At 49.3% G+C, this 26,510-nt stretch overlaps 1 protein-coding gene across 1 annotated transcript; it reads left to right on the top strand.

Moving 5' to 3' along the window:
- Positions 1-253: 253 nt before the first annotated feature.
- DEF6 (DEF6 guanine nucleotide exchange factor) lies at positions 254-22,204 on the top strand. The gene is made up of 12 exons (XM_070360843.1): positions 254-415; positions 775-902; positions 11,394-11,534; positions 12,184-12,369; positions 14,023-14,259; positions 14,348-14,494; positions 18,264-18,372; positions 18,561-18,859; positions 19,906-20,072; positions 20,184-20,382; positions 21,326-21,416; positions 21,620-22,204. The coding sequence occupies exons 2-12, from the start codon at positions 807-809 to the stop codon at positions 21,841-21,843; spliced, it is 1,896 nt and encodes a 631-aa protein (XP_070216944.1). The 5' UTR covers positions 254-415; positions 775-806; the 3' UTR covers positions 21,844-22,204.
- The last annotated feature ends 4,306 nt before the right edge of the window (positions 22,205-26,510 follow it).

Raw genomic sequence — 26,510 nt, 5'->3', positions numbered from 1 at the left:
CCCACCCTCCTGCTCCCAGCGCCCTGGAAGCTGGGCCCCACCACGGGGCTCACCCTATGAGCCTCAGAGTCTCTGGGTCAGAGCGACTGGGCCCCAGAGGGGGCAGTCCTCTGGGTGCCTTGTTAGAGCCAAGGCCAGGGGATAAGGAAGCAGCCAATCACGTGCCAAGTCCTCCGGACCTAGAGAGGTGCTCTGGCCCAGTTCCTCCTTCAAGTTCATATTGGTGGTGGTGGGAGGGGCCCCGCCACCACAGTAGTGTTAGATGGCCTTAAAAGAAATGCTTTACCCAGAGCCTAACCCAGCTTTACACCCATCCTCAGACCTCTTTACAATCTATGAGGTGAGCATTTCTCCTGCTTTACCAATGAGAAGCTGCTTGAAGAGGTTACGTTGTTCATCCAAAGCCTCCCACCTGGTAAGTGTGGGATTGGTACACCACCTGGTAAGTGTGGGATTGGTACAGGACCTGCCCCTTGCTGTCTGACTCCAAAGTCAGGACGGGCTCACTTTTCCTTCAGCAAGCTGCCTCTGGGGGCCCAGGAGGCTCCCAAAGGGCCTCACGCCCAGGGAACCAGGTTGAATAGAGCTAGGGCCATAGCTCCCCAGGGCTTGGTCCCCAGTCCCAAGCAGGGAGCAGGGCCACTGAGCAACAGGCTGGGTCCTGCCAGCGAGGGAGCCTGCGAGAGCAGGCAGGTGGAGCTCTTGGTCCGCGCCGTGGCCCTGCTGCGGTCTCTGCTGCCGTTTGCATTTCCTGAAACCGGATCTTGGTGTCAGAGCCGCCCCTGGGCCGGGCGGGCGCCTCAGCCATGGCCCTGCGCAAGGAGCTGCTTAAGTCCATCTGGTACGCATTCACCGCACTGGACGTGGAGAAGAGCGGCAAGGTCTCCAAGTCCCAGCTCAAGGTGAGGGGCACCCGGGGCGCAGGGGAGGCCGGCAGCTGCGCCTCAGCAGCCCCTGCTTCCTGGGAGCTAGGCGCGAACCCTGCGCTCCTCCAGGGGCACCCCAGCTAGCCAGGGGCCTCGGGAGGGTGAGGGGCCGGTGCTGGGTAACTGGGGTGACATGGCCTGGTGGATGCTGCTGCCCACCATCCAGAGGCCCCAGTGAGGTGTGTGCAGGGCCCCGACCCAAACTCTCAGGAGAGCAGAGGCGGCATCATGGGGTTCTGAGGTTTCTGAGGGCCATGAGCCAAGCTACATCCCAGATTCCATGTGATGAGCACATGTCTCCCCAGAGTCAAGCTTGGGCATGCACCTTACTCCCTCCTGCTGCTTCCTCCTGGCTTTGAAGAGAGACAGTTAGCTAGTACTTGTCAGTCACTTCCTCCCGGAGCTGAGAGAAAGGGTTCAAGAGCCTCTCACGGCCCCAAGGGCTCAGTCGTCCTTGGCAGGAGAGCATCTACTCTGCACCCTGCCTCCTAGGTGGGACAGAACTGGGAAGGGGCAAGGACTGAAGACCCCATCATACTGCCGTTCACCAACCCCCTCACGCCCACCAGGTTGGAAAACTTATCTTAGGCCTTGAGACCTCTAGCAGGGAAGGGGTAGAATCTGAGTCCAGGAAGAGCCCCATCAGTGATGGCCCTGAAGTTCATTGCTTGGTCCTAGATAATTCCTGGGAGACCAAAAAGTTTCTGTCCTGCACTCCTGGGTTAGTGCTGCCTTCACGCTCATTAGCGGGCAAGAAGCAAGGCCCTAGGTCACTGGAGCCGGGGGCACAGGGGGACAGGATGAGGGAGGCCTCAGCCCCCTGGGATCCGCCTTCGGGGTTCATTCATTCACTCTACAAACATTGAGCACCAGGTATGCGCCTGGCATGAGGCTAGGCCACACACTCCTGTATCTCTCCTGTCGCCCTCCCCTCCCCCAACAAAGGAGGAGTATAGTCTCAAGGAAACCTCCATTCTAAATGACTGAGCAGGTACCTGGAAACCCTAGAGACGAATGGGACAGGATAGGCATTGTTTCCCCTCCCTCTACTTTGCTGAACTTGGACATGATGAACTTGGATCTCCCAACCTGGTGCTATCCCATAATCGACCCCTTAGCCAGACTTGTGAGCATCTAGTAAATGATTCTTGGCTCTCCCAGGAAGGAGAGTCCACAACCACCTTTGATCATCTGAGAGAATCTCCCAAGAGGCAGGTTCTTCCTCACATTCTACTTAAATCCTCTTATTGCAGGTTATGTAGTCTAGTGAGCTCTGCAGGGCAGACAGAGGAAAAGCAGATCATCCAAAACCCATCCTTGCAGAAACTCCATGTCCTATATCCACTTCCCATGCCGCCCCTTTAATATCTTCCAGGAACAATCCCAACCTCCATAGTTTGTTGTCTCCGTTTTCCACCACTCCATTAGCTGTGGCCCCTGTGACACCTCCAGGCTCTCTATTTCCCTCATAAATGGAAGGTACTGCATTTAGATTTCCTGAGCCCACCAGGCAGTAAGCCTCTTAGTTGGAGCTTCTGTCTTGGCCTCTAACTGGGCAGATGCCTGTGCCACCACCCCCACCTGTTGAGTATTTACAAGGGAGATTGCAAGGGGAGGATGCATAATCGAAGCATCCATCCACTGTCTTTGTACTACATCACAGCTCACAATGAGCCCACTGCCAGCAGCTTCTGCGGTCATACAGGATTAGTGGTAGATTTCAATCCATCAACAGAAAACGTGTCTATTCTGGGAACTCGAGTAGCAGTGGGAGTCTCAGGCCCGGCGGCAGGTGGACCAGAAACTGCAGGGCCCGTGTCATAGGAGAGAGAGATGAGGAAGGCAGTCCTCCCACCAGCCCGTGATACTAGAGCCTGGGATGGGAGGAAGTAGTGATAGTGCTGGGGGTGGGGATGCCGGAAAGGCAAAAGAGCAATAGAGAAGTGGTCAGAAGGCAGAGGAAGAAGCAGATGAGAGATAGAGACCAGCAGGGCACACTCCCTCCCCGGAAAGACTGGGTGAGGAGGGAAAAGACCTTGGGGTCAGCCTGTCCTCACCAAAACTGTCCCTGGCCTTGGCGTCCTCTCTTGGGAAGAGGCCGGGGGACCTGCACCAGCCCAGAGCAAGCTGGGACAGTCACCCACTTCTCTCCAACATGTTGGCAGAAAGGCTGCCACCAGCCATCCTAGGCAGAGCCCAGAGGGGGCCAGAAGGAGGAGGAAGAACAGCAAATCCTCTGAGAAGTACCCCCAAGGAGTCAGGATTGTCTTCTCTGAGGGGCCTGAGACTGGGTGTATGGTTAGAGCAGTGTGTGTCGATGAGGATCCTAGGAGGCCTACCACTTCCCCTTGACCAGCAGGATCAGAGGCAAGGCAGGGAGGGTGAACTGGGGCCTTTCCTGCTTGACTCTGTGGGGTCCCAGAATCCTGAGCCTCTAGTTGGCACTCAGGGCAGTCCTGGGACCCAGGGAGGGAGTCGTGCCCACTGAGAGCCTCTGAGTTTCGGGCTCTGCCTCCTCTGGAGAGGGACAACAGGCTTCCCCTAGGTGCTGCTGCTGCTTTAGACGTGTCCAACTCGGTGCAAACCTATGAACTGCAGCCTGCCAGGCTTCTCTGTCCACGGGATTCTCCAGGCAATATTACTGGAGTGGGTTGCCATTGCCTTCTCCAGGGGAACTTCCTGACCCAGGGATCAAACCCAGGTCTCCTGCATCGCAGGCAAGATTCTCTACTGCTGAGCCCACCAGGGAAGCCCTCCTCTAGGTGAAGGGAAGTTAATAACAACTCCAGTTCAGGAATCTGATGACAGGTCCTCAGCTTTGCCCTGACATCTGCCTGCTGTCGTCTTCTCAGTCTAGAGTGTGAAGGAGGGAAGGATGATTCAGTGATACAGAGCCCTTGACTCAGAGCCATACAGGCCAATACCTATATTGTTGCTCCCCAGCAGGGTGACCTTAGGCAAGTCACTGCCCAGCTCTGAGCTATAAAGCCCAAGGGCTGAACTGGGGATCACCAAGCTCTCCAGCTAGCCTAGGAAAGTAAATTTTAACAAAGTTTATCAAGTAGGTGAAACTGATCCGACACAGCCTCTCCTCTCTGCTTCCTTCTCTGAGCCTCCATCTTTCCTGTGATGCCTACACCCAATCCCTCCAGCCCTTTCTTGCTCTCAACAGGCAACCAGCCAATCCAGAGATTGGCTTTTAAAATTCCTGGTGCTCCTCCCTCATGTTAGTAGTTTTGCTTTAGTACCCACTAGTTGAGGAAAATATATTCAGTGACTCTTAAAAAGAATCTATAAATTTTAAAAGAATCACTTAGCACCTGGATACATTTAAAGACTATGGGCCATGTAAAAGAGAGAAATTAGTCATTCTCTTTGCAGTTAGTGATTGGTACTTTTAAGGATGCCCAAATGCTCTGTATCTTCATCTACTCCTGAAGTCTAAGAACTACAGGATCATGGGCCTGGCACCCACTGCACTTGAGTTTTTAGGGAACTTTCCAGGTAGCGCCAGTGGTAAAGAACCCGCCTGCCAATGCAGGAGACTCAAGAGACGCAAGTTCGATCCCTAAGTTGGGATCGAAGGAAATGGCAACCCACTCTAGTATTCTTGCCTGGAAAATCCTATAGACAGAGAAGCCTGGTGGGCTACAGTCCATGGGGTCACAAAGAGTCAGACATGACTGAGCTGCACACAACACACACATACGCCCCCAGGGGAGAACCACCCCCCCCACCGCCCTCCACACACACACCACATGCCCCCAGGGGAGAACCACTCCCCCACACGCCTACAGAGGAAACAGTGAATAAATGATGCCTCTCAAAGGTCAATGGCTGCCAACCCAGAGGTCAGGGGCTGCCTGGGTGGGTGGGGGAGACAGAGCCCTCCCTGGGGAAGCCCGAATGCCAACTTGTGAAAACTGCAGACACCTGGACCCCACCCCTGGAAACTCTGAGTCAGTAGGTCTGGGCGGGCCCTGGCAGATTTCAGTTTCAACCAGCTCCCCAGGTGATTCTGATGCTTAATCTGAGCCCACGTAGTTTGAAGGTCTAGTGTAGGGCTTTAGGGTCAGACTTGGACTCTAAGGAAGACACTTCACTTCTCTGAGCATTGGTTTCCTCCTCTGTAAAAGCAGGATAAGGAGCGTCCCCGCCTCCGGGGCTAAGGAGTGATTGAAATCGGCAGGTGACTGCTGCGCACGCTCCCGCCGCCGTTTCCTTTCCTGCAGGACCCTCCTCTGGTCACGCCCTCTGCCCGCCCCAGCCCCTTCCCTCCCCTCCCCGCCCCTCCGCGCCCAGCCACAGGAAGCCTGGCAATCTGAGGTCAGCTGATTTCTCCAGGGAGAGGCCCTGAACCCTCAGTGTCTGGAGCCTTTGATTCCTTTGTCCTGATAGCTCACAGGAGTCAGAGCCTTTGCCGGGGCTCCTCAAATTCCACTGGCATAAGGTACAAGTGACAGAGGTCTTAGAGGACAGCGTGGGCCAGCGAACCCAGGAGAGGAACGGTTCAGACAGCTGTGTGCTGCTGGGTGGCAGCTCTTGTCCTGGCGGGGAGAGGAGGTCTGCAAAGTCTCCTTGAACTCCATTTTTAGAGGTGTGAAAAGTAAAGCCCAGCGAGGTTAGTGTAGAGAGATTCAATCCACATCCATCTGACTTTTGTGTTTCTCCCATTTCTTCTCTTGAAGCACGTAAGTTCATTCAATAGATATTTATTGAGTATCCATTATGCCAGACCCAGTGGTACAGCCGTGAATAAAATAAAACAGACAAAAAACCCTGCACCCTTGGGTTGACCATTCTAGTCAGAGAACGCAGATGAATAAACACAATAAGTCAGAACTCATGATACATGACATGGAGGAAAAATAAAGCAGAAGTGAGGATAGGGAGTGTGGGGAGTAGAGGGATGAGATTACAGATTTAAATAAGGTGGTCAGAGAAGCTCCCCCGCCCCAAGAAGGTGGAGAGGGTGTGAGCCGTGCAGTGGCCGGGACGAAAAATGTTTCAGGCTGAAGAAATAGAAAGTGCCAGGGCCCTGAGACAAGGGCATGCCTGGCATGTCCGGGGAACGTCTAAGGGGTCAGAGTGGCTAGACAGAAGGGAGCAAGAGGGATGAGGTCAGAGAAGGTATAGAGTGAAATCTCTGGAAGGACTCCAAGATTTCACCCTGAGAACCTTGGAAAACCACTGCAGCACTTACGTTAGACTTAAGGGGAGTTTAATCAAAAACCTTGAGCGTGTAGGGGACATACTGCTGAGCTCTGGAGTCAAGGTTAAGATGAGAGTCCTTGCGGCCCTCAAGGAATGTATAACAGCCAGAAATGCTCACACAAACAAGAAATAGCAAAAGAACATTATTACAAAGCAACTTAATAGCAGGGTATATTAATAACAGGGGTTAATGGCACCCTGTGTTTTCTGTCACTAGAGTTTAAATTTTTTGTCATAAAAACAATAAAAAGCACAGAAAATTGTGCTTTTTAAAGAAGTTGAAATTTGTTATAAAAGTAAAATATATTTTACTGGTTAAAAAAAAATTCAAAGACAAAAATAGGGTTAAAGAAGGTGAAAGTCCCTCCCTTCCCTGGGGAGGGTGGTAGGGTGATAGTTGTTAACAGTTGCTGAGTCTTCTAGATTTTTTTCTATGTACAAATAAACACATTAGATAGAACCATATGAAATTGCTGACATTTGATTGTTTTGGCCTACTCAAATAGCAGTTTAAAATGGTTCAACCTAATATTTGCACACATTATTTTAGAGATAATTCATTCTAGAGCGTACTTTTTTCCACCTGCCAGTATAGTATACATATCTTTCCATGTCTGTTCACACAAATATAATAATAAAAATAGCTCACAACCTTTATTAAGCAATACCTTTTATTGCACTGTGTGCAAGGTGCTACGCTTTGTTCTAAAACAGCCCGTGGAGCAGGCCCCCTTATTTTCCTCAAAGAGGAGACTAAAATCTTGGGGAAGTTAAAAATCACTTGCCCGAAAGCACACATGTAGCAGAAGTAAAATTTTTCAACCACACACGGGTCCATGGTGTGGTATACCTGTCCCCTCTTGAAGGAGACTCAAGCTGTCTCCAATGCTTTATATATTCTCTTTTTTTTTGGGGGGGGTGGCAGATTGTGCCAGGGCATGTAAGATCTTAGTTCTCTGATGAGGAATCAAACCTGCGCCCCACTCACTGGAAGCTCAGAGCCCCAGTCACTGAACTGCCAGGCATTTCCCAATGCCTTGTATTCTAAACAGCGTTTCAGTGGGCATTCTTGTACAGTTAGCTCTGTTCCCTTGAGCATCTGTAGGTTGGATGATTAAAAATGCTGGGGTCATGCCCAATTTTACATCTGATAGAGTCTTGCCCTCTAGAAAGACTACCGATTCACACCTTGGCAGTAAGGCATTTGAATCCCCATTTCTCCACAATCTCCTCAATACTGGATAGGATCAGTCTTTTGCATCTTTGTTAATTTGTTAGGTTAAAAAAAAAATCACACTTACTATACAAGGAGGGAACTTATATTTGCTCTGGCACTCTATCTATATATCATCTTACTCTGCCCTCACGGGCCCTCTGCGTGGTGGGTATTATCCCATTTTACTGACAATGAAACTGAGGCTTAGGGAGTGAAGAAGTTTCTTCAAGGCCTCACAACTAGAAAGTGAAGGTCCCTGGCCTTCCATGTTCCCCCGTCACTGGAGTGTAGCATTTGGCTGGGCTATGCAGGAAGCTTCCTCAAAGAGGTGCTCTGGGAAACTCGAAGAAACATAAGGACATGGTTAATTTGAAGAGGCCAGGAGACAGCAGGTAGAAGTGTGTGAAACTTAGAATAACACCTGTCTCTTCAGAAGTGGGTATTTCTCTTGTGTTGGTCACTCTGGATTTTAAGTGCAAGCATTTAGCAGTGGCACCTCTTGGAGTATGGATTAGTATCCTATGACCATAGATGTGTTAATCATGTCTTCTCTGATTACAGGTGGTAGAAACCAAACTCAAAATAGCTTAAGGGAGATGTTATATCTTGGCTCACATAAACGAAACTCCAAGCATAGTATTGGCTTCAGGCTTGGCTGGATCTAGGTCCTCAGATGACGACTCTCTTTATTCCTTGACCTGATAGCTTGATAGTATTCTCTGTCCTTGTTGTTGTCGTCCAGTTGCTCAGTGGTGTCTGATTCTTTGCGACCCCATGGACTGCAGCACGCCAGGCTTCCCTGTCCTTCACCATCTCCGGGAGTTTGCTCAAACTCATGTCCATTGAGTCAGTGATGCCATCCAACCACCTCATCCTCTGCCGCCCCCTTCTCTTCATGCCTTCAATCTTTATCAGCATCAGGGTGTTTTGCAATGAGTCAGTTCTACGTATCAGATGTCCAGAGTTTTGGAGCTTCGGCTTCAGCATCAGTCCTCCCAGTGAATATTCAGGGTGGACAAAGATGTTGGCTGCATCTGTCTTCCAGCACCTTAACTCTTTCCAGGTTTACCCATGGAAAGAATATACCTCTTCTCCCCTAGAGGAAGCAAAAATCCCAGGACTGCTTCTCAGTGGTCTAGAATTGGTCATGTGTGTTCTCAGACCAAACACCGTGACTCAAAAGTGCCCATCCCTGCAGCCAGATGGGGTAGGGGTGCAAACGGCTAATACCACAGATACTGAAAATGGAGGAGAGGTATTTCTCAAAGGAAAATCAAGGCTATGTTACCAAAATAAGAAAAGAAGGCGGAGTTCATCAGGAAGAAACTCCAGATGTCCTTTAGAATAAGAGAAAAGCAAAACTATAGATGGCACATGAGATAATTTGAAGATGATGGGAATGAGGGTTGGGGTGGGGGCCACAGATAACTGCCCAGGCAGGGAAAGTGAGGGAAAAGAGAAATACTGACCCCCTCACTGGGCCCCCCAACTTCCCACTTTGCTGAGTTGAACCTGAGGCTCAGGAAAATATTGGGGAGAAGTCTCAAACCCTTGTCCCTCTCCTCTCACAAAAGAGAATAAGGAAATCAAGACAGTAGGCACACCAGCTGGGAGGCATTGCCAGCTCCTGCCTCAGAGGAGCTGCCTCCAAGCTGAACTGCTGGTGGTGAAGCAGCCCTTGAATACAGCATTTATTGACTACCTTGGGTGTGCAGATGAAGACATGGTGTTGTCTCCAGAGTTTACTATATAATTGGGGGATGAAGGTGAGGTCAATATTTTAATAGGGAAGCTGCCTTCAGAGTCAGGAACACCTGTTTCCAACCTCAGCTCTGCCACTTACTTTTTTAAAATATTTGTTTATTTGGCCATGCCAAGTCCTAGTTGCGGCATGGGGTTGGGGAGATCTTGGATCTTAGTTGTGGCATGTGGGATCTAGTTCCCTGACCAGGGATCGAACCTAGGCCCCCTGTGCCGGAACTGTGGAGGCTTAGACTTAGCCACTGGACCCCCAGGGAAATCCCTCTGCCACTTATTCTTAACTTCTCCAAGCCTGAGCATCTTCATCTGGAAGACAGGGACACTAATGTCTGGATATCACGGTCGCCGAGATTAGATCTGGGGTATAGAAAGCACCTCATACAGTGGCTGGCACAGAATAGGTGACAGTTTTTCCTCATTCACACTTTCTGTGATAAGTGCTATCACAGAATTACACCAAGACAGTTTTATTTTTTTCCTGATCTCCTTGTTCAAGCTTCAACCTCTTTGTGCTAATGTGATGGGTTTGTTAACCTACCCGTTTCCCCCGTCGTCATCCCTTTTAGCCTTGTCATCCACACCCCATGGACCATTTCTTTTGCCCCTTCTTGGCACCCTCTCCAGCTTCCTTCCATCTTTAGAAGGGCAGTTGCTGGAACTGAACACGCCTCTCCTGGAGCAGGCTCACTGGACTCCAGGCACAATTCAGCCTGACCCCGAGTCTCTGACGGTAGATGTTAGGTTTCTGCCCCTGAACCTTGGGATCTGCTGAGCTGAACTGGAATCTTAGGCTTTTGTTCACTGAGTCCTTATGCAAGTAACTGAGTCCCTTGAACCTCTGTGTCCCCATCTGCAGAAAGAGGACACGCCTGCCTAATGAGTGCCAAAGAGCATGGTTACCTGGGCTTGAATCCCAGCCCTGCCAGCTCTGTGCCTTTGGGTGAATTACTTAACATCTCAGAGTCCAGGGGTCTTTTTCATCTGTCAAATGAGGATGTTAACAGTTGTTCTGGGCGTTAAGGGAAATATATGCAAAGTACTGAGCACAGTTCTTATTGCATAGCAAGTGCGTGTGTTTTTACTTTTTTGGTTTTTATTGAGGTATAATTGACACTTTAATTTCATGTGTACAATGTAATGATTCTTTATTTGCATATATTGTGAAATGATCACGAGACGCCTAGTTAACATTCATTGCCATGCATGGTTTAAAAAAATTGTTTTTCTTGCAATGAAAATTTTTAAGACCTACTCTCTTAGCTACTTTCAGATGGCATACAGTATTACTCATTATGGTTACCATGCCGTGTATTATGTTCCCATGACGTATTTAAAAACTGGAAGTTTGTACCTTTTGAGGACCTTCACCCATTTCTCTCACCACCGATACCTCTTGCAACCACCAATCTGGTCTCTGTATCTGTGGATCCCTTCTTTTCCCTTTTTATAAAATTCCACATATAAATGAGATCATACTGTATTTGTCTTTCTCTGTCAGATTATTTCACTTGGCATAATGCCCTCAGGGTCCATCCATGTTGTTGCAAATGGCAAGATTTCATTCAGTTTTTCATGACTGAATTACATTCCATTGTGAGTGTTCAGTTCAGTTCAGTCACTGACGTGTCTGATTCTTTGCGACCCCATGGACTGCAGCACACCAGGCTTCCCTGTCCATCACCAACTCCTGGAGTTTACTCAAACTCATGTCCATTGAGTCAGTGATGCCATCCAACCATCTCATCCTCTGTCGTCCCCTTCTCCACCTGCCTTCAATCTTTCCCAGCATCTGGGTCTTTTCCAATGAGTCAGTTCTTCACATCAGGTGGCCAAAGTATTGGAGTTTCAGCTTTAGCATCAGTCCTTCCAATGAATATTCAGGACTGATTTCCTTTAGGATGGACTAGTTGGATCTCCTTGCAGTCCAAGGGACTCTCAAGAGTCTTCTCCAGCACTGCAGGTCAAAGGCATCAATTCTCCAGTGCTCAGCTTTCTTTATAGTCCAACTCTCACGTCCATATGTGACTACTGGAAAAACCATAGCCTTGACTAGACGGACTTTTTATTTATTGTATGTGTATATGTGTATATATGCATATGTGTGTGTATATATATATAAAGAGAGAGAGAGGGAGAGAGAAGTTTTAGTTATGATTGAGCTAAATAATGCGTGTAGAAGGCTTAGCGGGATGGGGGTGAGGATGACAGGGGAAGGGGAGCAGCCCTGTGGCCCAGCTCTGCCAGGGCTCAGGAAGGCAAGCCCCGCTCTGTCTCAGGTGCTGTCCCACAACCTGTACACCGTTTTGCACATCCCTCATGACCCCGTGGCCCTGGAGGAGCACTTCCGAGACGATGACGATGGTCCCGTGTCCAGCCAGGGATACATGCCCTACCTCAACAAGTACATCCTGGACAAGGTGAGGGCCCCTTTCACCTCTCTCCACTTCCCACCCTGGCCAGCACCCTAATTCCTTGCCACCCCAACTCCTCCCTCCATGAACCCCATCTCTGTCCCCTCTGTCCACCCATGCCCCCATCTCCACCCTTCACATCCCCGTCACTTGCCCCTTCTTTGCCCCCCTTAAAACTCACTCCAGCTCCCTCCTCTCTATCCTCGCCTCCACCTTCCCCACAATCTTCACCCCCTCGCCCCCCGCCTAGCTTTCAGCTGTCATTTTACAAGCGCTTTCCAGCTCCGCTAAGTCTGTCCCCTCCACTCCTCCTAGCTGTCACTGTCTTCTCAAGTTCTTCTTGACGTTCATTTCCTCCTGGGCTTCCCCTTCTTTCTCCCCGGCCTGAGGGACTGAGCTCCTCTATGGATCGGGAACTTGGGTGGATGTGGATGTGGGGAAGTGATGCATGTGGCAGGGCTGGGGGTTTGGGGGTCAGCCTGGTTGGCCAGACAGCTCCCTGATCATCAGCTCAGGGATTACTCAGGTGAGAGTCCCAGCATGGCAGGGTGGGGAGCAGGGAAACAGATGACCCTGAGAAGCCAGCTGGAGCCTAGTTGGGTGGTGGAGCTGGGCCAAGGCAGCCTTCGCAGCTGACTTGCAGGCCTGGGGGCAGGTGGAAGAGGGGGCTTTTGTTAAGGAGCACTTTGACGAGCTGTGCTGGACCCTGACGGCGAAGAAGAACTACCAGGTGGATAGCAACGGGAACAGCATGCTCTCCAATCAGGATGCCTTCCGACTCTGGTGCCTCTTCAACTTCCTGTCTGAGGACAAGTACCCTCTGATCATGGTTCCTGATGAGGTGAGCCCCAGGGACTTTATCACTTAGGGACAGGCCTCAACAAAACCATGAAGGAGGCCAAATTGTCTCTTGACTTCCCTACATCCTCTGTCTTCTTTATCTCTCCACTGGCTACCTGTTACACCCACTCATCTCCAGACACTTAGACCTGCCCATGTCAGAGCAATGATACCTTCTCCCAGGAGGTTCAAAACTATACTTCCTTCAAGGCCCTGCTCGCTCTCACAGTAGGAAAATGATTCTGCAAACTGTTTACACAGAGGTGTGAATGCCTGATACATTACTGAGCGTTTTGAAACGAAAACATTTAAAATCAAATGGCAGGATTTCAGGCACTGTGGCAAACTGAGAAGGGTGCTATTTTAGGGGAATAGAGACCTTCCAGGGACATCTCTCCAGTCACTCCCAAGTGGGCGACCGAGTCTGGCCCTGGTTCCAGATTTTCTCTTCCTGTCTCCTACAATACAGGGGGGAGCCAGGACGGAATCAGCTCAGACCCCAGAGAGAGGGCATCCTGGGAACATCACCCTAGAACCCAGCTTCAACCTTCTCAGTTCATGGGTGAAGCCGGGGCAGGTGACCCCTTCGGCAGCCAGCCTGCCCCCTCCCTCCACTCCCCCACTCCCCTGTCCACTCAGCCTTCTCCTGACCCTTTCTGCCCTCTGGTGGTGGTAAAGATCCCAGGGCGAATCTAGATCTTTCGAGTAGGGCACGATGGTAGGGGAGGCGGTCTGCTGTATTTACGAGAGGTCTTGGCCTGTCTAACTGCACTCAGGTTCATGCCCTCACTTCTGTCTGTGGGAAGAGTGGGGGTGCCCCCACCCCACTCCCAGCCAAGACCCAGTAGTCCCCAGAGTGAAAGTCCTGCAGAGAGTTTTCCAAGAAGCTGCTGGGACAGCAGAAGGACATGTGTCTGTCTTCACAGACACAGACACCTGGCCGGGTACCTTTGTCAGACCCTTGCCAGCAAGGCGAGGTGGCCTCTCTGAGGCCAGAAATCTGCTCACTTTTGTGATCAACACGCAGTGTGAACAAACTGCAGCAGGATGTACCCCAACCACCACTTCCTGTTCCTCTGCAACAGGTTTCCTGTCCCTGCCCTGCTCGCTCCCACCCATCCCCTTGCCCTCTGACAAGGGAAGGATCTCCAGGGCTGGGGCTGGGGGCGTGGAATAAAGACTCATGGGGTGTTGATCTGAATTGAGCTCTGGCTGCTACCAACTTGCTGTGCGATTCAAAACAAGTCACTTCCCCCTCCCTTGAACATCAGTTTTGTCTTCTGCAGAGTGAGGAGATTGAACGAGAGGGCCCTTGTCCCCCGCTGACGTTTTCTATGACTCGCTGTCTCTGCCTGGCCCCCAGTCCTCAGCTCCCACCTCACCGTGCCCTTGATTCAAGGCAGGAAGGACTGGAGCTTGGGGAGGGGATATCTGAATTGAAGCTGGGGCCCCAGGATCCCCTCCCAAATCTCTACTCAGGAGTCCACCTGCGTTTAGTCATTTAGTCCTCTGACACTCACCCACCCCCAACCTGCCATCTCCTGTCCGTGGTCACTTCTGCCCTAGCTCTGGGAGCCTGATGGTAGCGACCCCTGGTGTCGACACCAGAAACACCACCTACTGCGGCCACCAAGCCTTCCCTCCTTCCCTCCAGGTGGAATACCTACTGAAGAAGGTGCTCAGCAGCATGAGCTTGGAGGTGGGCTTGGGGGAGCTGGAGGAGCTGCTGGCTCAGGAGGCCCAGGCAGCCCAGAGCAGTGGGGGGCTCAGCGTCTGGCAGTTCCTGGAGCTCTTCAACTCAGGCCGCTGTCTGCGAGGCGTCGGGCGGGACACACTCAGCATGGCCATCCACGAGGTCTACCAGGAGCTCATCCAAGACGTCCTGAAGCAGGTCAGGCCTGGCTGGGGACCAGGGGCGGACCCCGAGGAGGGTGGGGGCGGGGCCGAGGATGCCTCTGACTTTGCTCTGGCTCTGGCAGGGCTACCTGTGGAAGCGAGGGCACCTGCGGAGGAACTGGGCAGAACGCTGGTTCCAGCTGCAGCCCAGCTGCCTCTGCTATTTTGGGAGTGAAGAGTGCAAGGAGAAGAGGGGTATGATCCCGCTGGATGCGCAGTGCTGTGTGGAGGTGAGGGCGACAGGTGAAGGGGTGGAGCGCATACTGGAGCAAGGCCCAGAAGGGCTCTGGTGTAGCCTGAGGGCAAGGGGTCAGGAGGAGGGCAAGGCGGGAAGCCCCAGTGACTTCCCCACCTAAGATTCCTGCTTAGGTGAGTGCAACCCAAATACAACTAACCCCTGAACAACGTGGGTTGGAACTTGGTGGGTCTACTTACACGTGGATTTTTTTTCAATAGATACATACAGTACTGCACCATCCACAGTTGGTTGAATCCGCAAATGATATAACTGGATACTGAAAGTGAAAGTCACTCAGTTCTGTCTGACTCTTTGCGACTCTGTGGACTGTAGCCCATCAGGCTCCTCTGTCCCTGGAATTCTCCAGGCAAGAGTACTGGAGTGGGTAACCATTCCCTTCTCCAGGGAATCTTCCCAACCCCAGGATCAAACCCAGGTCTCTTGCACTGCAGGCGGATTCTTTACAGTCTGAGCCACCAGGCTGACTTTAAAGTTATAAGTGGATTTTTGACCCGGCAGAGGTTTGGTACCCCTAAACCCTGAGCTGTTCAAGGGTCAACTGTATACCTGAATGCCTCAGGGCCATTCTCAGCCATGTCAGCACTTTTTTTTTCTTTTAGAAAAGTAACACACTTTAGTTTTTCCTTCCAGTTTCATTCAGATATTATGGACATAGAGCACTGTGTACATTTAAGGTGTATAGCATAGTGATTTGACTTATACATATCATAAACTGATTAGCACAATAAGTTTAGTGAACATCTGTCACCTCATATAGGTACAAAATTAAATTAAAAAAATTTTTTTCTGTGATGAGTAATCTTAGGATTTACTCTCTCAACAACTTTTATATATAACATTTGTTGTTGTTTAAGCTTCCCCGGTGACTTATCCATAAAGAATTCACCCCCCAATGCAGGAGCCACGGGAGACGCAGGTTCAATCTCTGGGTTGGGAAGATCCTTTGGAGGAGGGCATGGCAACCCACTCCAGTATTCTTGCCTTGAGAATCCCCATGGACAGAAGAAACTGGCAGGCTACAGTCCATAGCGTCGCACAGAGTGGGACAGGACTGAAGCGACTTAGCATACACGCAGTTGCTAAGTTGCGTCTGACTCTTTTGTGGCCCCGTGGACTGTAGCCCACCATGCTCCTCTGTCCATGGGATTTCCCAGGCAAGAATACTGGAGTGGGTTGCCACTTCCTTCTCCAGGGATCTTCCCAACCCAGGGACAGAACCTGAGACTCTTGCATTAGCAGGTAGATTCTTTACCACTGAGCCACCAGGGAAGCTTCATATTTTAATATAATCTACAGCAGTGTTTATTATATTTTTCATGTTGCATGTTACATCCCTAGTAAACTTTCTTATTTTATATCTGGAAGTTTGTACCTTTTGACTGCCTTCATCTAATTCCCCCTCCCCTATCCCCTCAACAACCCCCCTTCCCACCTCTCGGTAACCACAAATCTGATCTCTCCTTATATGGATATTTTTGTTTGTTTTTGAAGTATAATTGACCTGCAACACTATGTTAATTCCTGTTACACAGCATAATGATTCAATATTTCTATGTATTTCAAACTGATGTCCACGATAGTTCTACTTACGATAGGTCACCATACAAAGATAACTATGTAATCATAATTGTTGACTATATTCCCCACACTATTCATTTTATACCAATGACTCACATTTTGCAACTGGAAGTTTGCACCACTTAATCTCCCTCAACTTTTTCTTCCTTCTTTCTACACCCTTACCCTCTGGCAAACAAATCTGTTTTTTTTTCTCTGAAACTGTAACTCTATTTAGGTTTCATTATGTCTGTTCATTTGTTGTTGTTGTTGTTTTAGATTGCTTATGTCAGCACTTTTTTTAAAAAACAAAACTGCAAATCAAATCCAATACTAAAGTCAATGGTGAATGATGTGGACTTTGCTAAAGATTTCAGAGGCGATAACTTATGACTCACTCTATCCAGCAAAATTTTCTAAAAGTCCTCTCTAAAGGTCTCTCTCCATCACTCAAATTCCATTCCCTTTGGCAACAGACCAGATAAGGACTTCCCTGGTGGCTCAGATGGTAAAGAAGCTGCCTGCAATGCAGGAGACCCAAGTTTGATCCCTGGTTGGGAAGATCCCCTGGAGAAGGAAATGGCAACCCACTCCAGTATTCTTTCCCAGAGAATCCCATGGACAGAAGACCCTGTTGGCGACAGTCCGTGGGTTGCAAAGAAGCAGACATGACTGAGTGACTAACGCTTTTACTTTGGCCACTCTGTATTCCCCTATTCTTTCTCCTTTCCTATCCCTTTTTCCTCCTTTGACTCTGTCCATTATTTTAGAGGCTTAAAGCAACAATTTAAAAAACTATAGTAAAAAAAATATATATAACATGATATTTGCTATTTTAACCATTTTAAGTGTTACAATTCAGTAGTATTAAGTACATTCACATGTAACCGTCCCAATTATCTATTTCCAAAGCTTTTTATTTTTATCATCCTCAATAGCAGCTCTGTACCCATTAATCAATAACTCATTCTCCCCTCCCTCCAGTCCCTGGTAACCTCTATTCTGCTTTCCATCTCTAGGAATTTGCCTATTCTAGGAGCCTCATATAAGTGGAATCATACACCATTTGTCCTTTTGTACCTGGCTTCTTTCACTTAGTATAACATTTTCAAGCATGTTTTGGCATGAATCAGGACTTCATTCCTTTTAATGGGTGAATAATATTTCACTGCACGGATGGACCATATTTTGTTTATCTATTCATTCATTGGTGGATATTGGGTGGTTTCCATCATTTTGCTATTATGCATAATGCTGTTATGAATATCCATGTACAAGTTTCTGGGTGGATATATATTTTCTTTTCTCAAGGCACATACCTAGGAGTAGAATTGCTGAATCACATAGTAATTCTATGTTTAATTTTTGAGGAGCAGCCAAACTCTTTTCCATGGTGGCTGCACCATCTTACCTTCTCACCAGTAGTAAATGAAAGCTCCAATTTCTCGCTAACACTTGTTTTTTTACATGAAAAACATTATTATAGCCATTCTAGGCTGTATCCATCTTTGTCATGTAAGGAAACAGCTATCATTGTGCAAAGAGCACAGATCTAGGCAGAAATCCACCTCCACCACTAACATGCAGTGTGAATCAGGCAGGTTCCTGGACCTCTTAGAGCCTCAGTTTCTTTCTGTGTAAGATGGAGCTAATAATCTATGCCTGGTACAGACTCTAGAACACATGAAGCTCAGTGGGTAGCTATTATTTTCCACTAGAATGTAAGCTTAGGCAAGGCAGGGATTTGGTCTGTTAGGCACATCTTAGTAGTATCCCATATGAGCAATGAGTAGCCTGTAGACACTACAGAATATCTGTGGAACGAATGAATGGAGAACTTTCTCAGCAGGCAGGCTTCTGTGGAAATGAATGGTCTCATTAATGAGGACCCTATCATGAGAGATGTTGAGCCCTGATCTAGATAAACACTCAGTGGTCACTGTGTGTAGGCCCCACAGAGAGATAGTAATAGAGCTGTCCCATCTTCAAAGAGCAAAGGCTGTAAGAGTTGTGGGCACACTAACGTCCAAACCAGGCCACGCAGGCTCCTGGCAGAGTGGGTGGAAGGGGTGTCAGGAGGAGATGATGGTCAGCCAAAGGGGTAGGGGCTGGAGCTGGAGCCCCCCTGGGGCGGGTGTGGCCCTTGACTCCAGTGAAGCCAGCCTGTCTGGGCCTTCTCCCAGGTGCTGCCCGACCGAGAGGGGAAGCGCTGCATGTTCTGTGTGAAGACTGCCTCTCGCACCTATGAGATGAGCGCCTCCGACACGCGTCAGCGCCAGGAGTGGACAGCTGGTGAGTGCTAGCGGGGTGGCCTGGACCCGGCTGGACCCCAGGCGCCTCATCGGTGAAAAGGGAATGAGAGCCCTTTGCCCAGCAGGAGGCCGGAAGCTGAATAGGAGCCACTCCAAAGGCCCCTTTCTGGCGGTGGGCTCCCTGGAGGCCCCCCTGTCCCCGGCTAGCCTCTCCCGCTCCCTCCGCAGCCATCCAGACGGCGATCCGGCTGCAGGCCGAGGGGAAGACGTCGCTGCACAAGGACCTGAAGCAGAAGCGGCGCGAGCAGCGGGAGCAGCGAGAGAGGCGCCGGGCTGCCAAGGAGGAGGAGATGCTGCGGCTGCAGCAGCTGCAGGAGGAGAAGGAGAGGAAGCTTCAGGAGCTGGAGCTGCTGCAGGAGGCGCAGCGGCAGGCGGAGCGCCTAATGCAGGAGGAGGAGGAGCGGCGCCGTAGCCAGCACCGGGAGCTCCAGCAGGCGCTCGAGGTCCAGCTGCGCGAGGCGGAGCAGGTGTGGCTGCACCCGGGGGGAGGCGGTGGGCCGAGGGGTGAGGGCCCGCCAGGTGCTGAGCGCCGGGGGGCGGGGCCTGGGCTGGGGGCGGAGCCACGCACTGTGGGATATGCGTAGAGGTGGGGCTTGTCTTGAGGGATTTTGGCGGGGAACAGAGATAGGTACCGGATGGGGACAGGGCCTATGGGGTAAGGGACCAGGCAGAAGGGTGGCTTGAGAGGAGAGACGGTGTGGGGCGGGGCCCGAGCCTTCGAATTGGGAAGGATGGAGCAGAGTGATAGGTGTAGAGTGAAGCCAGGTTGGGAGACCTTGACTGGCTAGGGGGCGGGACCTTGACAGAGGAGCTGCTAAAGACCTTGTGTCTGGGGATGAATTTGGACCGAGGTTGGACTATGTGGGACCTGACTTGATCTGAATTTATAATAAGGCCAGTCTGGAGAAGGTAGGATGGGAAGAAGACAGGATGAACTTGGAGACGGACTAGAGGTGTAGAGGCAACTAGATTTAAGATTTAAGAGATCTAGATCTGGAGTCGAAACACTGTGGGTTCCATACCAGCTCTGCCTCTTAGGAACCCTGTGATCTCAGGTAAGTTACTTGGCCTTTCTGTGCCTCAGTTACCTGTGACATGTTGATGCCAATAGAACTTGGTTTATAGAGGTGTGGAAAGGAGGATCAACTAAGGAAATACTTCTGAGTTATAATTGCTCTAACAATTATAATTATGGTCGTTTCCTTGCTAGCACTAGCCTAATTATAATTATAAAACATTATATTACAATGTATAATAATAACTATTAAGGCTGGTGCTAATAAGGGGATGACTTGAGCCCCTTTCCCCCATGTGGTTCACTGATCCTTATCTGACCTAGTCAGGTTTTCAGAAGGGGATCAGATCAGGAAAACCTGACATGAAGGAACTCCCCAGACCCTCATCCAGAGATAACTAGCTGGGCTGGCCTCACAAAGCCCTGGGGAAAGGGCAGCATACCGGCAGCCTTCCTCCGCCGGGCCCCCGCTGACCTGGCTCCCTGTCCCCCATGCAGGCCCGGGCCTCCATGCAGGCTGAGATGGAGCTGAAGAAGGAGGAGGCTGCCCGGCAGCGGCAGCGCATCAAGGAGCTGGAGGAGATGCAACAGAGGCTCCAGGAGGCCCTGCAGCTGGAGGTGAAAGCTCGGCAGGACGAGGAGGCCGTGCGCCTCGCCCAGACCAGGTAGGACCAGGCGGCCCCTTCTGCTTCCCCTCCCTGACGCCCCACCCTCCTACCTGTTGAGCACCTGTGAGGTGCCTCGGCCTCAGAGGTGACACAGTGGACACCCCGCAGACTGCTAGAGGAGGAGGAGGAGAAGCTGAAGCAGCTGTTGCAGCTGAAGGAGGAACAGGAGCGCTACATCGAACGGGCGCAGCAGGAGAAGCAGGAGCTGCAGCAGGAGATGGCCCTGCAGAGCCGCTCCCTGCAGCAGGCCCAGCAGCAGCTGGAAGAGGTGCGGCAGAACCGGCAGAGGGCCGACGAGGATGTGGAGGTGAGGCCTGGGGTGGAACAGGTCGCAGGCGGCAGGGTGAGCCATGGCACAGGCTCTGGAACCTTCCCTGGTGCTCTGTCCCTCAGGCTGTACCATTGCCTGACTGTGTGGCCTCTGACAAATGGCCTAACCTCTCTGAGCTCCAGGTCCCTCATCTGGGAAAGGGGACTGGTAATTGCATTGCTATAAAGGTTAAACAAGATAGCACGTGATACTTAATATTCAGTAAGCACTGAAGAAACATTAACTGCTCTTTTTATCATTGTTACTCATCTGGGCAAAATTTTTTTCCTCCTACTCTTCCAGCCCCTACTTTTCTAACCCTGCACTTTGGTTCCACTCTTTGGAGCCCAAATCTCCATAGAAGATTTTTTTTAAAGGACAAATGTTTGATGTTTTATTTTTATTAGTATTCATTATTTTATTTTGCTTTGTTGGCATACATGGTCATTGTAAAAAAATTCAAACACAGAAATAAGTATCATAAAAAGAGAAAATTCCTCTATGATTCCCCACCCCACAGCCGCTGCTAATGGCTAGATAAACACTGGAGCAGAGGTTTCTGCATCAGGTCCTGGACAGGTGATGTGACACAGTGGTTCAGAGCTCCATGTTTGTCCCTGGGCAAGTCACTTAACCTCTTTTGAATTTGTTTCTTAGCTTCTTCTCTGGAAGTTAAGTAAGATATTAGTACATTTTAGTTGCTTGATAAGTAGAAACTATACTTATGATTATTTTTGACTATTTGAGGGTCTTTGAGTCCCCTGAAATTGGATGCCAACTTTGTTCATACACATAGCTCTTTATGAACATACATGAGTTTTTCTGGGGAGATGATCAATAGCCTTTGTCAGATCCTAAGGGGCCTGTGAACCTGAAAAGGTTGAGACTTGCTGTCTTGGATGGTGGCTCTGACCACTCTCCACTGGTCCTGTCCCCACAGGCTGCTCAACAGAAGTTGCGCCAGGCTAGTACCAACGTGAAACACTGGAATGTCCAGATGAACCGGCTCATGCATCCAATTAAACCTGGAGGTGAGAAGGGTTAGACCCTGGAGCTTTCCATGGAATGGAGAGGGACAAGGGAGGGAGGAGGGGAGACCCCCACATCTGCAGAGCCAGCAGAGCACTGCAGGTCAGGGGGTGCTCCTCTCCCCTGAGGGCTGAGGTGAAGCCCCTCAACTTCTCCCCTTTGTGCACGCCTTGCTGCTTCCTCATACCTGCCTTTTCTCTGCCAGACAAACGTCCCACCACCAGCAGCTCCTTCACAGGCTTTCAGGCCCCTCTACTTGCCCGCCGAGACTCCTCCCTAAAGCGCCTGACTCGCTGGGGATCCCGCGACAACAAGACCCCCTCACCCAGCAGCAGTGACCAACAGAAGTCCCTCAATGGTGGGGAAGACGCTTCCAGCTCAGCTTCTGCCTCTCAGGAAGATAAACTGGACCTGGCACCAGAAAACTAATCTCTTGCCCCCAATCTCACGCCTATCAGGACCTGGCCACAGCTGGCCTGTGGGTGACACCAGCCTCTGCAGAAGAAGAAGCTGCAGCCCTGGTGCCCAGGGCCCAGGCCCTCGGACCATGAAACAGCCTGGATTGGAACCTGGTTTTTTTTTTGCACCAGCCCCAGGCCTCAGACCACTGAGGCTGTCAGGGATGTTGATCCTTGAGAACTTGACCCTGTGCCTTAACTCCAAGGGCCCTATGCCCTGGGCTGGGAAAGAGTCAACAAGCAAGCCAGGGACCACCTGTCCCCAGACTGCCACCAAGTTTGGAGGCACACTTCCGAATAAAAACTGCTGTTAGAATAAATTATGCAGCAGGTTTGTTGTCTATCTCTCCTACCATTTTCTCTCTTCTTAAGTCCAGTTATAGATCCCAGGAAGAATACAGTATAATACAGTGGCTAGGAAAGTCCACTCTGCCACTTACCAACTGGGCGACTTTGGTCAAGTTATTCATTTCCCTGTGCTTCAGTTCCCATGTTGATAAAATAGGGAAAATAATAGGGCTTCCCTTATAGGGTTGTTCTGAGGATTAAGTGTTTGGCACATGAGAAAGCACCACTGTTGATATTGCCCAGAAGTGTTTATTGAACATATATTCTGTGTCTGGAAATTTCTCAGGTTATTTGTCATGGCAACCCTGAGAGATGGATATTATTATTCTCTTTTTTATGTATGGGGAAATTGAGGCTCAGAGAGGTCAGGTAACTTGCCTAAACCTTTCAGACTTGCTTCCTTCCCATATTGCCTGATTACCTACCTTACTACCTAAGACAGAGATCCGGGAGTCTAGGATAACTTGCTTCCTCCCTGACACCCCCTTATGAAAAATCCGTCATCAAATCCAGTCAATTCTCTCTCCTTCATGGTTTCATATTTATCTCTCCATCTCTAACCCCATGGTTATTGCCATGGCTAAGGCCTTCATATCCTCCACCTGGGATTGAATCTGGGCCCTTGGCAGTAAGCGTGCAGAGTCCTAACCACTGCACTACTAGGGAATTCCCTAAGGTTAGATTTTTAATGGGAAAGTGGAATGGAAATACAAGTATAAGGAGAAAAGGAGACAATGTAAAATTTTTGATTGCTGAAGAAGAGCTTGTTCATGTACATTTTTTTTTACTGTCTTGACCATTTAAAGAAATTGAAGTACTGTTAATTTACAGTGTTGTGTTAATTTCAGGTGTACAGCAAAGTGGCTCAGATATATTTTATATATATATATTTTTTCAGATTCTTTTACATTATAGGTTAAGATATTGAATGCAGTTCCCTGTGTTGTACCGTAGGTCCTTGTTGTTTATCTGTTTATTCACTATGGGATTTGAGTCTTATTCAACACATTTAAAAGGGTAATATAGTAGTTTTATGGGCACACCAGGTGGCACAGTGGTAAAGAACCCGCCTGCCAATGCAGGAGACACAAGAGACACTTGTTTGATCCTTGGGTTGGGAAGATCCCCTGGAGTAGGAAATGGAAACCCACTCCAATATTCTTGAAAATTCCATGGATAGAAGAAGCTGGTAGACTGCAGTCCATGGGGCGACAGAGTCAGACACAACTAAGTACATACGCCCGCCATAGTAGTTTTATAATAAGATGTTAATGTTTATAAACTAGTAGAAATTACATCCAGAGAAGGCAATGGCACCCCACTCCAGTACTCTTGTCTAGAAAATCCCATGGACGGAGATGCCTAGTAGGCTGCAGTCCATGGGGTCGCTAAGAGTCAGACATGACTGAGCGACTTCACTTTCACTTTTCACTTTCATGCATTGGAGAAGGAAATGGCAAGCCACTCCAGTATTCTTGCCTGGAGAATCCCAGGGACAGGGGAGCCTGGTGGGCTGCCGTCCATGGGGTCACACAGAGTCAGACACGACTGAAGTGACTTAGCAGCAGCAGCAGCAGAAATTACATCCATACTCTGCAACTGTTTGAAACCAATATGAAAAACATTAGATGTCACCTTAAGAATGTGCAAGGAGCTGCATTAGTTCTTATATATTCTTTTAGGGGTAGAGGGGCAAAAATTTTGAAGACTACTAACTACGAAGGACTGTGACTAGAAAGATAGAACGGGAACTGATTAAACGTTCTTGGAAGCCAGGTAGTGTTTAGACTTGAGGTGGCAGGACAATCTCTAAACCTCGGTCTCCTCACCTGTAAACGGAGTCCATTCCCAGCTTTTGACCATTCTATGACGGGACACGGGAGGTGTTGCTGGTTGTGGCGAGGCAGGGAAAAGAAAACCACCCTGAACTGGGACTGGCATGAGAAGCTGACAGTTCTGAGGGACATTTTTTGGAGCAGGAGAAGATATTTTGCTGTCTTTTGATTGCAGGGTTAGAAAAGAATGCCCTTGACCTTACCAATATCCTGGACGAAGGAGAATGTATCCAATCTCTGATGCCTTCAAAGATACCTATAAACTCGAGGCCATGTGCAAAGTGCTCATTGCTGCCCCAGGTCACCACTCTGAGGGTTGGGGAGGTCGGGCAATGGACTGGAAGGGCTGGAATGTAACAGGCTTTTTGAAAACTGTTGTCAGGATATGTAAAGTGCCTATTTCTCAAGCCCAGTGTCACTCCGGGCCAAAGAGGCACCAGCTCAGTGATGCCTCCCTGGCCCCTGCTGTAGCTGAGGACAGAGAAGGGCTGAGGAGGCCGATTTCAGGAGGCCAAGGAGGACTCCATCTGCTGGCTGGATCTTGAAATGGCTGTGGAGGCAACCGGATCCAATAATTCAAAGCAGGTCTAGCCTTATTCCACACCGTAAGTTACCATTCCGTTACACTGTAATTGGGCATCACAGCAGGTTTTGGTAGCTGAGCTCTCTGGCTGGTCTGAAAAGGCTTGGCAGGAACCAAATTTTCCCATTGTGAGCTATGCCTGTGGGCAAATCTAGTCAAAATGAAGATCTGGGGAAGCTGTATTGGTCTGTTTTGGACTCAAGCAACAGAAGCTAACTGATTTAGGTGAATATATATATATACACACACACATACTTTTAGTATAAAAATGAAGTGAGGTTTAAAATGTACTATCAAAAAAAAAAAAAGTACTATCTTTGGGACTTCCCTGGTGGTCCAGTGGTTGGGACTCCATGTTTTCAATGTCGGGGATACTGGTTCGATCCCTGATAGGGGAACCAGGATCCCACATGACTTGTGGCAAGGTTAAAAAAAAAAAAAAGGGAATAAAAAATGTACTATCTTAACAGTGTTCCCAGAATTTCTTTTAGAGAAGGAGCTGTCTTTAGGGGAAATGAGTCTTTTAAAGGAAGGAAGTGAGATCTTCAGGGCATGAATGTTGGCAAGAACCCTAGCAATGAAGAGATGCGCCTAGAAAGCCAGAGGGATTTGTTTTTTTCTCTGGACACAGTTGGGCAGAAGGGAGAATGGTGGGGCAGGGAGGAGAGGTAGTAATTTGGGAAAAAGCCAGGTCCTAAGGGGAAAAACGCCAATCAGAAAACATCAACTTTACGAAGAATGTCAGCTGTGTGAGTTTAAACTATTTGCAATGCATCATATGATCCTGCCCCAGGGCCCGGAGCATCATACCATCTATACCCATGAATGTTTTGTGTGGGAAGAGGTTTGGGCAGTCCTCAGGAGGGGCTGAGTTTCGTCTCTACATTTCTGAACTGTGACTGCAACAGCCTCGCAGAAGCTGAAGCCTGGAGGCAGAGAGATTTATGAGAATATAAATCCCCCAGAAATTTGCAGAAATCTTAGGGAAGGCTTTGACTTCCACAACCCATTCTTCCTTCCATCTCAAAGGCAAGGAGGTTGACGTCTGAATTACAAAAGTATTGCACATTCATTTCACAAAGTGGGGGGTGAGGTCAGGAAAGAGAGAAGCAGAGAGAAAAAAATCACTCAGTTCTATTAACCAGATATCTGAGGGTGTATCCTGGGGAGTATATGAGAGAGCGGAGTGTAATCTTTAAAGATGATGGAGAGGAGATAATATACCTACAGAGTTTGTTCAACTCCAGATGACAAATCCAATCTCTTTCATAAGATTGCCTTCCAGGGACTTCCCAGGTGGTCCAGTGGTCAAGAATCCATCTGCCTGGAGAATGGATACATGTATATGTATGGCTGAGTCCCTTCATTGTTCACCTGAAACTATCACAATATTGTTAATCGGCTATACCCCAACACAAAATGTTTTTGGTGTTAAAATACAAATAAAAAAAAAAAAAAAGAATCTCCCTGCTAATGCAGGGGACATGGGTTCCATCCCTGATCTGGAAAGATTTCACCTGCTTCAGGGCAACCGAGCCCATGCACCACAACTACTGAGACCATAGGCCACAGTTACTGAAGCCTGTGCCCCTGGAGTCCCTGCTGCACAAGAAAAGACATTGCAATGAGAAGCCTGGCTACCACAACTAAAAGGAACTAGAGAAAGCCCGCATGCAGCAATGAAGACTCAGAGAAGCCGATAAATATTTATTTATTTTTTAAAGACTGCATCCCAGCTGCTAGGTACTTTACAAAAAAACAACAAACTAACAACAATCATTTATGGCTGCACTGGATCTTTAGTTGCTGCATGCAGGATATAGTTCCCAGAGCAGGAATCAAATCCAGCCCATCTACATTGGGAGAGCAGAG

The sequence above is a fragment of the Bos mutus genome, chromosome 23 (genome assembly GCF_027580195.1).
Source record: "Bos mutus isolate GX-2022 chromosome 23, NWIPB_WYAK_1.1, whole genome shotgun sequence".
Classification (NCBI taxonomy): Eukaryota; Metazoa; Chordata; class Mammalia; order Artiodactyla; family Bovidae; genus Bos; species Bos mutus.
Note: the sequence above shows the minus strand (reverse complement) of the source record. Positions and strands in the feature narration are given on the sequence as shown.